The sequence below is a fragment of the Pecten maximus genome, chromosome 9, assembly GCF_902652985.1.
Source record: "Pecten maximus chromosome 9, xPecMax1.1, whole genome shotgun sequence".
Lineage (NCBI taxonomy): Eukaryota > Metazoa > Mollusca > Bivalvia > Pectinida > Pectinidae > Pecten > Pecten maximus.
This window is the reverse complement of record NC_047023.1, coordinates 31,519,082-31,537,262: the sequence shown is the minus strand read 5'-3', so window position 1 is coordinate 31,537,262 and position 18,181 is coordinate 31,519,082. Positions and strand designations below refer to the sequence as shown.

Here is an 18,181-nt window from a genome sequence, read left to right as displayed (position 1 = left end):
AAAGTGAGATTATACACTCAAAGTGGGATTAAACACTCAAAGTGGGATTATACACTCAAAGTGGGATTATACACACAAATTGGGATTATACACACAAAGTGGGATTGTACATATAAAGTGGGATTAATGATTGTGACTAGCTAAAGATATTCAATATTGGGTATCAGTTACTGTTGGTAAACATCTCCAAACTGAATTTGCTTCACTGTGTATGATCCTGACAAGGAACTTTGTCCAACAAAAGACATTAGTATCAATCAGAGTCATTTACTGATCTAGGTACTTGCCACCTGAACAATTCAATCTACATGAGCTTTGGCATGCTTTGGTAAACTTAGCTACGTTTAGATGTCTCCCAAGGACATTTACCATATGTGGTGTAATTAATTTTAATCTGTTTGTGAAGATGTAAGCTCTAAGGAAGAGTTTATTTTTGGACTAAGTTGTAGGAGTCCTGCCTACAGACATCTATGGTCGATAGATAGAACGGCTGTGGGTTGGAGATTACGTGGCCGAGTGACATATCGATCTCCTAGAAACACATAAATATTATACAATCAATTCCACTTGCCGAGGTGAATATAGAAATTTATTAACCCATATATAAGATATTAACGTGGGTAATTGTCTTCTGCTTAGATCAGCAGTTAATGTTGATTTAATGTATATCTCCCCACTCCGATGTACCAGAGCACTTGTGCTGGAAATCTAATCTGTAAATGGTTAGATAAAAAACCTTTCAATAGAGAATGAGCTTCGTTAAAGTTATTGATCATGATGGGTTTATTGTTATTAGAGATAGCTAGTCAACAGTTAATGTGCCCAATGTTTAACTTTGAATGAGGATACATATTCTTACACATTTTTATATCCATCCATATTGTTGAAGCACATTAATAAGTGCTTTGTCCATTTTTAGAACCTGGTTAACTGTGTTGTAATACGCTAAGCCAAACCTAGTTATTAGCTTACCTGCCTGAAGGGCATAACATTGCCAGAATGGCAATGGCAAGTGAGCTTATGCCACGATGTGGCATGCTGCGTCAGTCTGCCTGTAGCATGCTAGGATGAAGGGTCTCGAAGTGTGTTCAAATGGATGACCTTGGCCTACTTTCAAGGACACAAGTGTCAGATGTGTTCTTTTTTTAAGCAACAGAGCATGGTTCCTGATATGGACCAGGAATATGTTCAGTTCAAGGGCTACAAAGTTTATTGAAATGAACACACTTATCCTACGCTAATATTGAAATGTACACTTAACCAACACTCATATTGAAATGAACACACTTAGTCTACATTCATATTGAAATGAACACACATAGCCTACACTCATATTGAAATGTACACTTAACTTACACTCATATTGAAATGAACATACTTAGCCTACACTCATATTGAAATGAATATTTATATATAACTTAGCCTACACTCATATTGAAATGAACACGCTTAGCCTACATTCATATTGAAATGAACGCACTTAGCCTACACTCATATTGAAATGAACACGCTTAGCCTACATTCATATTGAAATTATCACACTTAGCCTTGCACTCATATTGAAATGAACCCGCTTAGCCTACATTCATATTGAAATGAACACGCTTAGCCTACACTCATATTGAAATGAACACAGCAGTGTCAATGGATTGGCCCTCTTAAACAGCTTGAATCAATTATAATTCAATGTCTTTTACAAAAACTAAAGAGCCCCTATGATTGAGGCCTCTGTGAAGTATTTTATGCAGCGCCATCTGTAACAAGGTCATCAAAAGCAGATCTGAAATTGATTGATGCATAAGAATGAAAATAAGTATTGCATTTTTGTATGCTCGTCAATGTTTGATGAGAGTATTGCTGTATGGTGTCATCTGTCGATCAACTTTTGTTTGGTTGTGGTTTCCTGCATCTCAGTATTTGATTTTTGTCTGGATATCTACATTTTTCAAGCGATCAGTTTGAAACATAGTTGGTTTTATAATCATATGATATAAAGTTGTGGTTTCCAGCACAGCATTTTGATTTGACAGTTTATGTCAGTGTTTGATTGTTTGCATACCTGCCCAAAGGGCAAGTGAGCTTATGTCATGTTGCTGTGTACATGTCCATCTTCCATCTGTACGTCTGGCCAGCATCAACATTTCCATTAAAACAACTTCTTCTCAATAACCAAGAAGCCCAGAGACCTAATATTAGGCCTGTATATATATGCTGGGATGAAGGGCTACCAAGTGTGTTCAAATTAATTACCTTGACCTGCAGTCAAGGTCACAAGCAGGGGTCATAAAGGCTAAAATCTTCAGTCTTATCAATAACCAAAATGCCCAGAGACCTGATATTGTGATGTCTTTTAGGTGACATCATGGGTTGGTTTTGATCCCAATTGCTCAGACATTTGCTTATCGCTCCCACAAGATTTGAGTACCACATTTCAGTCCCTATGCTGATGTGTGGTACTTGATATATAAAGAATACTTACACAGACAATGGTTGGATCACACGATTTGTGTACTGTTTTACTAGATATGGCCATCCTAACTCCAGGAGAAATTCTTAAGTACACAAAGCTGATAATTCCAACCCAAAACATGCCTCAAGGGGCTATAGAATTATATTCACACCCATTCAGATGGATCAGGTTCAGCCTGGGTCAAAGTTCAACAAAGACCACATGTAATTTGGCGTGGTGGAACATAATAGCATTAATACTTGGATCATTGATATTGGCCCCACAAGCATTTTGTTTTTAATAAAATTGTGCTTCCTCCATTTCCTTATACTGCTGATACAAACTGGAAACTGCAGGTTGTCGGAGTGTCTAGGAGGAGAACAATCTGCCTAATGAGATTTTGTCTCTATCAGGCTCTGTCCAATCCGCTTAGGAAAACAAACTTGTATGTCAGGAACTATACACTCTCCATTATTGACAGAACTTCTCTAGTGTCCTTCCCAGCACAATATTTTAGAATTTGATATATCTTTAATTTAGGAGGAAGCATGCTCCAGCAATGAAAAATACTCACAGCAAGGTTTGCCTTGTTAGTTTACTTAGTCAGTGATGAAAGTCTTTTGTATGGTTTCCTGTAAACAAACAAACACACATTCATACAATACTGGTTAATAATGTTGTGGTTATGATGTCTAAGATAAGGTGGATGTAGTTTGGTAGTGTGCGGATTGTAAATTATTAGAGGGAGCTGTAGTGGGGTACAGATTGTATATTAAGGGTGGAGGGAGCTGTGGTGGGGTACAGACTGTATATTAAGGATAGAGGGAGCTGTGGAGGGGTACAGACTGTATATTAAGGATAGAGGGAGCTGTGGTGGGGTACAGATTGTAAATTAAGGGTGGAGGGAGGTGTGGTGGGGTACAGATTGTAAATTAAGGGTGGAGGGAGCTGTGGTGGGGTACAGACTGTATATTAAGGATAGAGGGAGGTGTGGTGGGGTACAGATTGTATATTAAGGGTGGAGGGAGGTGTGGTGGGGTACAGATTGTATATTAAGGATAGAGGGAGCTGTGGTGGGGTACAGACTGTATATTAAGGGTGGAGGGAGCTGTGGTGGGGTACAGATTGTATATTAAGGATAGAGGGAGGTGTGGTGGGGTACAGATTGTAAATCAAGGGTGGAGGGAGGTGTGGTGGGGTACAGATTGTATATTAAGGGTGGAGGGAGCTGTGGTGGGGTACAGATTGTATATTAAGGATAGAGGGAGCTGTGGTGGGGTACAGACTGTATATTAAGGGTGGAGGGAGCTGTGGTGGGGTACAGATTGTATATTAAGGATAGAGGGAGGTGTGGTGGGGTACAGATTGTAAATCAAGGGTGGAGGGAGCTGTGGTGGGGTACAGATTGTAAATTAATAGAGGGAGCTGTGAAGGGGTACAGATTGTATAATTAAGGGTAGAGGGAGCTGTGGTGGGGTACAGACTTATATTAAGGGTAGAGGGAGCTGTGGTGGGGTACAGATTGTATATTAAGGGTGGAGGGAGCTGTGGTGGGGTACAGATAGTATATTAAGGGTGGAGGGAGCTGTGGTGGGGTACAGATTGTATATTAAGGGTGGAGGGAGCTGTGGTGGGGTACAGATAGTATATTAAGGGTGGAGGGAGCTGTGGTGGGGTACAGATTGTATATTAAGGGTGGAGGGAGCTGTGGTGGGTACAGATTGTATATTAAGGGTAGAGGGAGCTGTGGTGGGGTACAGACTGTATATTAAGGATAGAGGGAGCTGGTGGGTACAGACTGTATATTAAGGATAGAGGGAGGTGTGGTGGGGTACAGACTGTATATTAAGGATAGAGGGAGCTGTGGTGGGGTACAGATTGTATATTAAGGGTAGAGGGAGCTGTGGTGGGGTACAGACTGTATATTAAGGATAGAGGGAGCTGGTGGTGGGTACAGACTGTATATTAAGGATAGAGGGAGGTGTGGTGGGGTACAGACTGTATATTAAGGATAGAGGGAGCTGTGGTGGGGTACAGGATTGTATATTAGGGTAGAGGGAGCTTGTGGTGGGGTACAGACTGTATATTAAGGAGTAGAGGGAGCTGTGGTGGGGTACAGACTGTATATTAAGGATAGAGGGAGCTGTGGTGGGTACAGACTGTATATTAAGGATAGAGGGAGCTGTGGTGGGGTACAGACTGTATATTAAGGGTAGAGGGAGCTGTGGTGGGGTACAGACTGTATATTAAGGATAGAGGGAGCTGTGGGGGGGTACAGACTGTATATTAAGGGTAGAGGGAGGTGTGGTGGGGTACAGACTGTATATTAAGGGTAGAGGGAGGTGTGGTGGGGTACAGACTGTATATTAAGGGTAGAGGGAGCTGTGGTGGGGTATAGACTATATTAAGGGTAGAGGGAGCTGTGGTGGGGTACAGATTGTAAATTAATAGAGGGAGCTGTGAAGGGGTACAGATTGTAAATTAAGGATAGAGGGAGCTGTGGAGGGGTACAGACTGCCTATTAAGGATAGAGGGAGCTGTGGTGGGGTACAGACTGGAGCTGTGGAGGGGTACAGACTGTATATTAAGGGTGGAGGGAGCTGGTGGGTACAGACTGTATATTAAGGATAGAGGGAGGTGTGGTGGGGTACAGACTAATATTAAGGATAGAGGGAGGTGTGGTGGGTACAGACTGTATATTAAGGGTGGAGGGAGCTGTGGTGGGGTACAGACTGTATATTAAAGGTGGAGGGAGCTGTGGTGGCCATGGGGTACAGACTATATTAAGGGTGGAGGGAGCTGGTGGGTACAGACTGTATATTAAGGATAGAGGGAGCTGTGGAGGGGTACAGACTGTATATTAAGGATAGAGGGAGCTGTGGTGGGGTACAGACTGTATATTAAGGGTGGAGGGAGCTGGTGGGTACAGACTGTATATTAAGGATAGAGGGAGGTGTGGTGGGGTACAGATTGTATATTAAGGATAGAGGGAGGTGTGGTGGGGTACAGATTGTATATTAAGGATAGAGGGAGGTGTGGTGGGGTACAGACTGTATATTAAGGGTAGAGGGAGGTGTGGTGGGGTACAGATTGTACATTAAGGGTGGAGGGAGGTGTGGTGGGGTACAGACTGTATATTAAGGATAGAGGGAGGTGTGGTGGGGTACAGATTGTATATATTAATAGAGAGAGCTGTGGTGACTGTTGGCTCTATGATTGTGATAACCCTATGATTGTGTTTACTCAATGATTGTGTTGACGCTATGATTGTGTTGACCCTATGATTGTGTTGACCCTATGATTGTGTTGGTCTTGTTACTGTGTTGGCCCAGTGATTGTGTTGACCCGATGATTGTGTTGACCCGATGATTGTGTGGACCCTATTATTGTGTTGAACCAATGATTGTGTTGACACTATAACTGTGTTGACCCAATGATTGTGTTGACCTGATGATTGTGTTGACCCAATGATTGTGTTGAACCAATGATTGTGTTGACACTATAACTGTGTTGACCCAATGATTGTGTTGACCCAATGATTGTGTTGACCCAATGATTGTGTTTACACTATAACTGTGTTGACCCAATGATTGTGTTGAACCATGCAATGATTGTGTTGACCCAATGATTGTGTTGACCCAAATGATTGTGTTGACACAATGATTGTGTTGAACCAATGATTGTGTTGACCCTATGGTTGTATTGGTCTTGTAACTGTGTTGGCCCAGTGATTGTGTTGACCCGATGATTGTGTTGACTCAATGCTTGTGTTGACCCAATGAATGTGTTGAACCAATGATTGTGTTTACCCTATGATTGTGTTTACCCTATAACTGTGTTGGCCCTCTAACTGTGCAGTTGGCCCTATAACTGTGTTGGCTTAATGATAAATTTGAGAATACATATAGGATGCATTTTAAAGATATCTTATTGTCATCAATTTAATTGTTTTTTTTTCAGGACTTTGCAGTGTATTGGCCAGGCATTGTCAACTTATCACTAATTTTTATTCTTTGTCTATTTTTTTTCATATTTATGATCAGGAAGAAGTTAAGGCGATATTAGAGTGCTTAAAGGAAGAATTTTTGACTGGTTTATTAGCTCACCTGCCCGAAGGGCAAGTGAGCTTATGCCGTGGCGCGGCGTCCGTCGTCCGGCCGTCCGTCCGGCGTCAACTTTTCCATTCAAGCAACTTCTTCTCAATAACCAAAAGGCCCAGAGACCTCATATTGGGCCTGTAGCATGCTGGGGTGAAGGGCTACCAAGTTTGTTCAAATGAATAACATTGACCTTCATTCAAGGTCACAGGGGTCAAAAAGGCTAAAATCTTTAAACGACTTCTTCTCAATAACCAAGAGTCCCAGGGAGTTGATATTAGGTCTGTAGCATGCTGGGGTGAAGGGCTACCAAGTTTGTTCAAATGAATGACCTTGACTTTCATTCAAGGTCACAGGAGTCAAATATGCTAAAATAAAATTAAACGACTTCTTCTAAATAGCCAAAAGACCCAGGGACTTGATATTGGGTCTGAAGCATGCTGGGGTGAAGGGCTACCAAGTTTGTTCAAATGAATGACCTTGACCTTCATTCAAGGTCACAGGAGTCAAAAAGGCTAAAATCTTTAAACGACTTCTTCTCAATAACCAACAGATCCAGAGACCTAATATTTGGCCTGCAGCATGCTAGGGTGAAGGGCTCCCAAGTTTGTTCAAATGAATGACCTTGACCTTCATTCAAGGTCACAGGAGTCAAAAAGGCTAAAATCTTTGAACGACTTCATCTCAATAACAAAGAGGCCCAGGGAGCTGATATTTGGCCTGTATCATGCTGGGGTGAAGGGCTACCAAGTTTGTTCAAATGAATGACCTTGACCTTCATTCAAGGTCACAGGAGTCAAAAAGGCTAAAATCTTTAAACGACTTCTTCTCAATAACCAACAGATCCAGAGACCTAATATTTGGCCTACAGCATGCTAGGGTGAAGGGCTCCCAAGTTTGTTCAAATGAATGACCTTGACCTTCATTCAAGGTCACAGGAGTCAAAAAGGCTAAAATCTTTAAATGACTTCTTCTCAATAACCAAGAGGCCCAGGGAGTTGATATTGGGTCTGTAGCATGCTGGGGTAAAGGGCTACCAAGTTTGTTGAAATTAATGACCTTGACCTTCATTCAAGGTCACAGGAGTCAAAAAGGCTAAAATCTTTAAACAACTTCTTCTCAATAACCAAGAGTCCCAGAGACCTAATATTTGGCCTGTAGCATGCTGGGGTGAAGGGCTACCAAGTTTGTTCAAATGAATGACCTTGATCTTTATTCAAGGTCACAGGAGTCAAAAAGGCTAAAATCTTTAAACGAATTCTTCTCAATAACCAACAGTCCCAGGGAGTTGATATTGGGTCTGTAGCATGCTGGGGTGAAGGGCTACCTAGTTTGTTCAAAATAATGACCTTGACCTTCATTCAATGTCACAGGGACCAAACAGGCTAAAATCTTTAAACGACTTCTTCTCAATAACCAAGAGTCCCAGGGAGTTGATATTGGGTCTGTAGCATGCTGCGGTAAAGGGCTACCAAATTTGTTCAAATGAATGACCTTGACCTTCATTCAAGGTCACAGGAGTCAAAAAGGCTAAAATATTTAAACGACTTCTTCTCAATAACCAACAGTCCCAGAGACCTAATATTTGGCCTGTAGCATGCTGGGATAAAGGGCTACCAAGTTTGTTCAAATGAATGACCTTGACCTTCATTCAAGGTCACTGGAGTCAAAAAGGCTAACATTTTAAAACGATTTCTTCTCAATAACCAAGAGTCCCAGGGAGTTTATATTGGGTCTGTAGCATGCTGCGGTAAAGGGTTACCAAGTTTGTTCAAATGAATGACCTTGACCTTCATTCAAGGTCACAGCGGTCAAAAAGGCTAAAAATTTTAACAACTTCTTCTCAATTACCAACAGTCCCAGAGACCTCATATTTGGCCTGTAGCATGCTGGGGTGAAGGGCTCGCAAGTTTGTTCAAATGAATGACCTTGATCTTCATTCAAGGTCACAGGAGTCAAAAAGGCTAAAATCTTTAAACGACTTCTTCTCAATAACCAAGAGTCCCAGGGAGTTGATATTAGGTCTGTAGCATGCTTGGGTAAAGGGCTACCAAGTTTGTTGAAATGAATGACCTTGACCTTCATTCAAGGTCACAGGAGTCAAAAAGGCTAAAATCTTGAAACGACTTCTTCTCAATAACCAAGAGTCCCATGGAGTTGATATTGGGTCTGTAGCATGCTGGGGTAAAGGGCTACCAAGTTTGTTCAAATGAATGACCCTGACTCGCATTCAAGGTCACGTCGATCAAGTATGCTTAAATCTTTAAATGACTTTTAGTGAAAAGCCAAAGTGCAGAGAGACATTATTATATTGGTCCTGTAGCATGCTTTCAAATAACTGCAGGATCCATATATGAAAAGATCACTGCATTGCAGGTGAGCGATTTGGGCCCATTGGGCCCTTGTTAAATCTCTTATGAAATGGAATTGTATGACATTGGTCATTGTATTCATAATTCTCTAGTTCAGCTTCATGTTTTCTTATCTGAGTTAACTGATAATCATGATTGCTATAAGTCTTTCTGCTTCTTCATCAATAATATTGACAATCTGGATGACCTCTTGTCTGTTTGTTCCAAACTCTGTATCAACAATATTGACACTATGGATTGCCTGAATGTCTACTTCTCAAAAGCTGGCCTTGAATGTTTACTGTCCAGTTTTGTCCTCTGACTAAATATGTAAATCTGGCATGCCAGTTTGGAGTTTTCTAGTCGGTAAATAATAGGCATTGCAGATTACTGTAGAAATCACAGTGAAGCTGACAAACATGAACTATGATTTGTAGCCTACATATACTATATAGCTATACCTATAACTGTGTAATAACCAGAGAACACATAGACAAGAGAGGGTGTATGTATACAATTTTATTTACCTAGACATCTATACATCATACAATGAACTGTCTAGAGAAAGACAGATCCAGGTACAGTCCACAATACAATATTCTTAATCTATTGGATTTCACTCATTTTTTCTAAATTATTTCACTCACTCAATTTCACTAATTATTGTATAGGAAATAGCTGTCATCAAATAGCTGTCATCAAATAGCTGAAATCATCTCTTCATTTATATTATTTAGTGGGGCTGTTAAATCAAATATAGTGTTATTGTATATATTATTTTGAATTAAACTTAGTAGTTGATTTGTATAAACACAGTGGGAGAATGTATAGTGATCTCCTTGTGAGATCAAACAGTCAAGTTGTTGTGTTTCACCTTTTAGCTTTCAAAAACATTTAGAGGTAGAGGTACTTTTTAGCAAATAGACAATTCAAACAATTTATTATTAAAATTCAACGTTTAGTGAGTGTTCAGGACAAGGAAAACTAATGGAGTTTCTAGATCAGAGTCAATACTGTATAGAAAATACTGATGGAGTTTCTAGATCTGAGTCAATGCTGTACAGGAAATACTGATGGAGTTTCTAGTTCTGAGTCAATACTGTACAGAAATACAAATGGAGTTTCTAGAACTGAGCCAACGCTGTACAGGAGATACTGATGAAGTTTCTAGATCTGAGTCAATACTGTACAGAAAGTACTGATCATGATGGAGTTTCTAGTTCTGAGTCAATACTGTACAGGAAATACTAATGGAGTTTCCAGATCAGAGTCAATATATATATACTGTACAGGAAATACTAATGGAGTTTCTAGTTCTGAGTCAATGCTGTACAGGAAATACTAATGGAGTTTCTAGTTCTGAGTCAATGCTGTACAGGAAATACTGATGGAGTTTCTAGTTCTGAGTCAATGCTGTACAGGAAATACTGATGGAGTTTCTAGTTCTGAGTCAATGCTGTACAGGAAATACTGATGGAGTTTCTAGTTCTGAGTCAATGCTGTACAGGAAATACTAATGGAGTTTCTAGTTCTGAGTCAATATGATGTACAGGAAATACTGATGGAGTTTCTAGTTCTGAGTCAATGCTGTACAGGACATACTGATACAATACTGTACAGGACATACTGATAGAGTTTCTAGTTCTGAGTCAATGCTGTACAGGAAATACTAATGGGGTTTCTAGTTCTGAGTCAATGCTGTACAGGAAATACTAATGGGGTTTCTAGTTCTGAGTCAATGCTGTACAGGAAATACTAATGGAGTTTCTAGTTCTGAGTCAATGCTGTACAGGAAATACTAATGGGGTTTCTAGAACTGAGTCAATGCTGTACAGGAAATACTAATGGGGTTTCTAGAACTGAGTCAATGCTGTACAGGAAATAGTCAATACTGTACAGGAAATACTGATGGAGTTTCCAGATCAGAGTCAATGCTGTACAGGAAATACTAATGGAGTTTCTAGAGCTGAGTCAATGCTGTACAGGAAATAGTCAATACTGTACAGGAAATACTGATGGAGTTTCTAGAACTGAGTCAATTATTATGCTGTACAGGAAATAGTCAATACTGTACAGGAAATACTGATGGAGTTTCCAGATCAGAGTCAATGCTGTACAGGAAATACTAATGGGGTTTCTAGTTCTGAGTCAATGCTGTACAGGAAATACTAATGGGGTTTCTAGTTCTGAGTCAATGCTGTACAGGAAATACTAATGGGATTTCTAGAACTGAGTCAATGCTGTACAGGAAATACTAATGGGATTTCTATAGAACTGGTCAATGCTGTACAGGAAATAGTCAATACTGTACAGGAAATACTGATGGAGTTTCTAGAACTGAGTCAATGCTGTACAGGAAATAGTCAATACTGTACAGGAAATAGTCAATACTGTACAGGAAATAGTCAATGCTGTACAGGAAATAGTCAATACTGTACAGGAAATTGGTCAATACTGTACAGGAAATAGTCAATACTGTACAGGAAATTGGTCAATACTGTAAGGAAATAGTCAATACTGTACAGGAAATACTGATGGAGTTTCTACATCTTGGGCAATGCTGTTAAGATTAATATGTTGATTTTTGCATGGAAGTTTACGTTGTTAAGGGATGAAACAGCAATGCTTTCCAGTCTAAATTACAACTTTTCTTCAATCTTAAATCAAGATCAAGATCACTGTTACTGTTTTTAGTGGGGGCTGGTAGGGGACATGTTTTGCTTCAGCAATACCTACCATGCATGTTTTAATCGAGATACAGACGAAAAATACCCAAATTTCCTATAAGTTTGGACTAAAAAAAATGCACCTGGAAAATTGAGAAAAAGTGCTGAGAAAGTGCTTGAGAAGTGCTGGAATTTTGTTACGAAGAATCTGAATGAACTGTATATATGCTGAATATTCAGCTGACTTGTTTAAGTTACTAAACAGGAAATGAAACAAGAACAGAAATTTTTTGAAGAATACTTATCTTTTGATAGCACTTCAGTAACATATTTAGTCATTTAAATTGATACATTTTTTTTCTTCAGATTTTTAATAACATCTTATTTCTTTATTGAAAATTGTTTCAATATAACATGCTTTATGAACATAGAAAAACTGTTAATTGTCATTAATTTTCCTTGTTTTCGCAGAACGATTCAACACGTATGTGACCCTGAAACTGCAGAATGTCAAATCTACAACCATACAAGTGAAGGGCAACAACCCCTGCTGGGAACAGGACTTCATGTTGTAAGTAACATTGGTTTGTCTTGAGGAGGGCTTCAAAACTCATCCTGATGGTCACCTTTCTTAAATAATCAATTAAAAATGACTTGTATAAATTCTTAGAGGAAAATCAACACTATTTTTCATGGGCTGCGACATGTTCCCTAATAGCAATGAAATACTGATCACTAATGTTTCAGGGGCAGAAAAAAAAAATGTAAATTGGTTACACTCGGCTTCAAATAATCATATTGTCAACTAAACTAATGGCAAGACATTATCAAAATGTTGATTTAGTTATTCTGAAAGAATTGTAATTCATCTTTGACGATTAAGTTTGATTCAAGTTAGTAGCAACTCTTTTAAAAGGGATATAGAGGTCCTTTGATGATGTTACTTCAGCAATTTCCTTGCAAGAAGATGAATTACCCAGCCCTAATCTTTATAACAACTTTAAGTGTTCTTAAAGAGATTATGTATTGGATCTGAGTCAGTAGCCAAATTGTCTTGGAACCTTAGTTTCTTGACGTCTTAACAGATATTGTGTTCTCACAAACTGGAGCCAACGAGTTGTACCTCCACAAACACATTATGTTTTCTGTTTTAGGTGTCACTTTAATTAATAAGAATTACTATATAGATTGGATTTTAGGGAGACCTGTGTTTATAAAACAATTGTAATATGCGTTTTTTAGGATATATTAATGGCATAGCTGCAAAAAATCATCATTAATTCAGTAGAGATCTGTTTGATTTGCAGTTCCACAATGTCAGTTATAAAGTGTTGTGATTTGTGAGATGTTGAGTCATATTGATAACACCATTTAATCACACTGTATCTGAATCTCCTTTGCTCCAATACACAAAAGCCATTTCTATTTTTGGTGAAAATTTAACGGGAGTATTATGATACAAGACTATCCTGTCTGACATAACGTTTGCCTGATTCCATGGTCTTCCTTTAAACCCTACATGGAGCCCAAATTACAATAGGTAATTGAGCCACAACAGGTAACCTTCTCGTAAGGCATCTGAGGAACATGAAGGTCAGTTAACGATATGCATAAAATATTCATTTGGATGAGTATTTTATGGGGATGAGTTTGACACTTCATCAGTGGTGAATGTGAAAACTAGAATTCTCCAAATACAGCCAGAAATGATTAAATACAAACCAATCAGATGTCCCCACAGTCTTGTTTCAATAGTGAAGGTTGGCTTTGTACAGTTGACCCAGACATCAAATTAAAAGTAAATGCATATTTCCAGTATAACTAATTGACATGAAATCATCCTCTGATATTAATAACATATTTACAGAACACATTAAAGCTGTTTATACCTCATATTGAGTCCATTATAGCACAATAGGTGTTAAAGATAAAATGTATGGAAATAGTCATATTAATCAGCAAAGCTCTGAAAATCACTGTTTGTAATTCCTGTTTTGATTTGTAGAAGATTAATTTCAAGATTTTGCTTTGATCATGAAATTGTGGAAAGTGAGTTGCAAAAATATGAAAGAAAATTGATTTCCAGTTTCCTCCGAGTCGACAGATCTGGTCAGGTTGTGTTTCACTGGATCATGGCCTGGTATATATGGTGTACCAAACTTTGGATGGCCTGCAACTGTTTAAATACTGACATAACTACATTTTACTCCTTACACAATGAAAAGAGCTATCAATTACGTAATTTTTCAACAGAAGTATTGTAATTGGCTCCTATTAACAGTTGAGATGCTGTACTTCATAAGTGGAACACTAAAACTCTTATGCCTGATGGATTTCATCTGGTTTTCAAATCGTAGATTTCTTTATTCAGGTTGCCACAGTATTATTCAACGAAGCCTTGCTGATCGTTTAGGTATCATTTTCTGATGGGGTAAATTATGGATGATGTCAAAAAATTATACTTTTAAACAAGTTATTTTGTGCTGCTGTTGAATGATTTTCAATACAGAAATGCCAATTTGTGAGGATTTCAAAAGATTTCTTCTGGTGATGGAGTAGATTGTTCAGATCAATTTACTCAATTACGGACAGATAATCGCGGATCAGGTTCTATCAAACATACTAATGACTTAGATTTCCTCTAATGACTTCCGCTCCTTAATCAATATTGGCAGTGACAGCTTCAATCATGGGTCGTAATTTAGTTGATCAATACATATTTGTGACAGGTTTACATCACATGGCCTGCTATATCAGGTGATCACTAGAATCAACCTAACCATTGTGTTGATTATGTTCTAATTCACCAGTTCAAATGAACATAAATTATTTATCAAATAAAACTCAACACGCTGTGTTCAGAATACCGCTTACTGCAGCTAACGCTATTTACTGGGCACTCATTTTCACAAACAAAAACCACAACAATGTCCATAAAGCGCACGCGATACCGCCATGATAGTTCTTGCCAATCCTGACCTCACTGCCACATCCTTGTCCGGCTTACAGACCGGTAACAGAGAAAACAAAACAAGGACAACTTTTCTTTTCAACATAAATATAGGGGGGGTGGATATCACTATAGCATTTGTCGAGGTGTGCTGCAAAAGCTCTAATGACCAATACACCTACTACATCTGTGGTACTCACCTGTATTACAGGTAAAGCACATGCACCTCGCGCACCCGATACACTCAATGCCCTCTAGTCACCCCACGCGTGACCCTCACTGTAAACACTGTAGAACGTAACATTGATAAATTCAATTATCCTGACATCACACCAAGATCAGTGCTAGGATCTTTGATAAGATAAAATCATGGATAAGTTAGGGGAAAAAAAAAAAGTATTTAAAAATGTTTTTATGCTGCCACTATTTCGCTTTTGAAACCCTATTATACTGCCACTATTTCCCCGTAAAACCTTTTTATACTGCCACTATTTCCCCTTTAAAACCCTATTATACTGCCACTATTTCCCCTTTAAAACCCTATTATACTGCCACTATTTCCCCGTAAAACCTTTTCATACTGCTACTATTTTTCCAGTAAAACCTTTTTATACTGCTACTATTTTTCCAGTAAAACCTTTTTGTACTGCCTTCATAGTACAAGTAAAATGTGAGCATTGTATGCTATATGGCCCCAAATCAAAGATACAGGTGCCATATAGTAATCACTGTCTGTCCGTTGACAAATTTTTCTCCTGGCTATAACTTTGGTATTTATCGACCAATTCACATGAAACTCTTGATGTTCAGGTCACAAAAATGCACTTTCAGGTAAAAAGTCAGGTCAAATGTCAAGGTCATCAGGTTCAAAGGTCATGGTCCTCATTTTGCTTCTTTTCACTGATGAACATTTTGTTATGACATGATGAAGCAAAGTTGTTCAGACTTCAACAAGGAGCCTACTGGCCAGAGGTCAAGGTCAAATTTTGTAGCTTTTCACTGATGAACATTTTGTGATGATACTTTAAAGCAATGTTTGTTAGAATTAAACAAGGAGGCAACTGACCAAAGGTCAAGATCACAGACTCAAAGGTCAAGGTTATATTTTGTAACTTTTTACTGATTAACATTTTGTTATGACACTATGAAGCAATATTGGTTGGATTTTAAGGAATCAACTGACCAAAGGTCAAGGTCAGCGGGTCAGAGGTCTAGGTAAAATTTTGACAAACATTTTGTCATGGCATGATAAAACAAAGATGTTTATAATCTAACAAGGAATCAACTGACCAAAGGCTAGATCATTGGGTCATAAAGTTCTTGGTCACTTAGTCAAAAGTCAAGGTCAAATTTTGTATCATTTCATTAATAAATATTTTGTTTTAACACAACGAAGCAATGTTCATGTTCATGTTCAATGTTCACAATAGATGTGGTACCAGACAACTAGATACCTACACAATAGATGTGGTACCAGACAACTAGAGATACCTACACAATAGATGTGGTACCAGACAACTAGATACCTACACAATAGGTGTGGTACCAGACAACTAGATACCTACACAATAGATGTGGTACCAGACAACTAGATACCTACACAATAGGTGTGGTACCAGACAACTAAATACCTACACAATATATATATAGGTGTATCCTCTTTAGTATTCAGCTTCTGTAAAGGGGATGCTTTTTATTCTTATTGCGAACTTAAAGGTAAGCTGTTACAAATAAGTTAAAATATGAAATACAGCATATACACAGAATATTTTTTCTGTATGATCCCACTGAAATGAGAGCTGCATTAGAGTATGTGGTGCTTTAAATGATTGTTTGGCAGAACTTGTCTCACACAAGGACCCAGTGTCAGTAAGGCGGGCGCCTCCATTATCACAAATCTATATTTCATTTAATAAATACATTAATTTGTGAAATTGGGAGTGGTCGATAGATGGGTCTGTGTATATAAGCTTTATCTCAGTCAAGTAACATAATTAGCATTGTAGTACTCATGGGAATAACCACAATCACTGGGTAGCAACATGATGTATGGATATAACCATAACAGATGGCACCAAGCATGATCACATCCTTGACAACTGGCACCAAGCATGATCACATCCTTGACATCTGGCACCAAGCTTGATCACATCCTTGACAACTGGCACCAAGCATGGTAACTTCCTTGACAACTGGCACCAAGCTTGATCACATCCTTGACAACTGGCACCAAGCTTGATCACTTCCTTGACAACTGGCACCAAGCATGATCACATCCTTGACAACTGGCACCAAGCATGGTAACTTCCTTGACAACTGGCACCAATCATGATCACATCCTTGACAACTGGCACCAAGCATGGTAACTTCCCAAGCATGATCACATCCTTGACAACTGGCACCAAGCATGGTAACATCCTTGACAACTGGCACCAAGCATGATCACATCCTTGACAACTGGCACCAAGCATGATCACATCTTTGACAACTGGTATCAGGCATGCTCACATCCTTGACAACTGATATCAGACATGATCACATCATTGACAACTGGTTCCAGACATGATCACATCATTGCCAACTGGCACCAGACATGATCACATCTTTGACAACTGGTATCAGGCATGGTCACATCTTTGACAACTGACACTAGACATGGTCACTTCCTTGACAACTGATACCATGCATGGCTTGGTTTTGTATTGTTAACCCTTCAAGTATGGCACCAGGCACGTCATATCCTTTACAACTGGTACCAGGGATGGTAACATTTATGACATCTGGTACTGAAGCATGGCAGGAGCAGACAGCAATGCCTCGATAGCAATGACATCAAACATGACTATAACCTTAGCAATTTACCCAAATATGCTGACAACAATTAACAACTGTAATAAAAAACTACAGTGTTTTGTTGTACAGTTTCTCTGAAATGTCCGTTTTTAAGATTTTCACCTGAAATTTTTACAAAAATGGATTTTAATGCAGCACAACAGACATGGGTGTGCACGTACTTATCAGTGTTTTCATTACAACAGCTGGATGAATGTACACATGGTGCAATAGATCTTTAAAACATAGCCAGTTCAGAATGGGACTTGAGATTATCTATGGATTTGGCTTTCTAACTGAGGACTGACTAAGTCATGGTATCTGTGGCATGTATTGTTAGGTTCACTAGTGTAAAGAGCACTGCTGAGTAACCTTGATAGGTCACTTATAAGGACCTAGCTGTTGACGAAGTCCTTGTTAAAGAGCTCGAGGCCTCAAGTGTTGCTGGCCATTAATGCCAGTCATGAAAAAGTGGCAACATTTACTTGTGTTCGGAATCATACAAGATTGTCCCAGATAATAGTGGTTTCCCAGATAACAAAGGTTTTCCAGCTAGTTATAAGGATGCTCCAGGTGTCCCAGTATTTACGGAAGCCCTAGATTACAGTGGTGTCCCAATGCTTCAAGGTTTTCCAGGTTAAAAGAATGCCCAAGGTTACAGTAAGGTCCCAGATTTCAGTCAGTGGTGCCACAGGTTAGTGTTTTCCCAGCTTACAGGTATGCTTTCAGTCATGGTTTCCCAGGTTACAGGCATGCTTTCAGTGATGGTGTCCCAGGTTACAGGGGTGTCCCAGGTTACAGGCATGCTTTCAGCCATGGTCTCCAAGGTTACAGGG

General features: G+C 39.1%; 1 protein-coding gene across 1 annotated transcript in view; it reads left to right on the top strand.

Moving 5' to 3' along the window:
• LOC117335123 (protein unc-13 homolog A-like) overlaps window positions 1-18,181 on the top strand; it is a 179,480-nt gene that overhangs the window by 36,182 nt on the left and 125,117 nt on the right. The window contains 1 exon segment of the mRNA XM_033895048.1: window positions 12,035-12,134. Coding sequence (XP_033750939.1) covers window positions 12,035-12,134 — 100 coding nt within the window.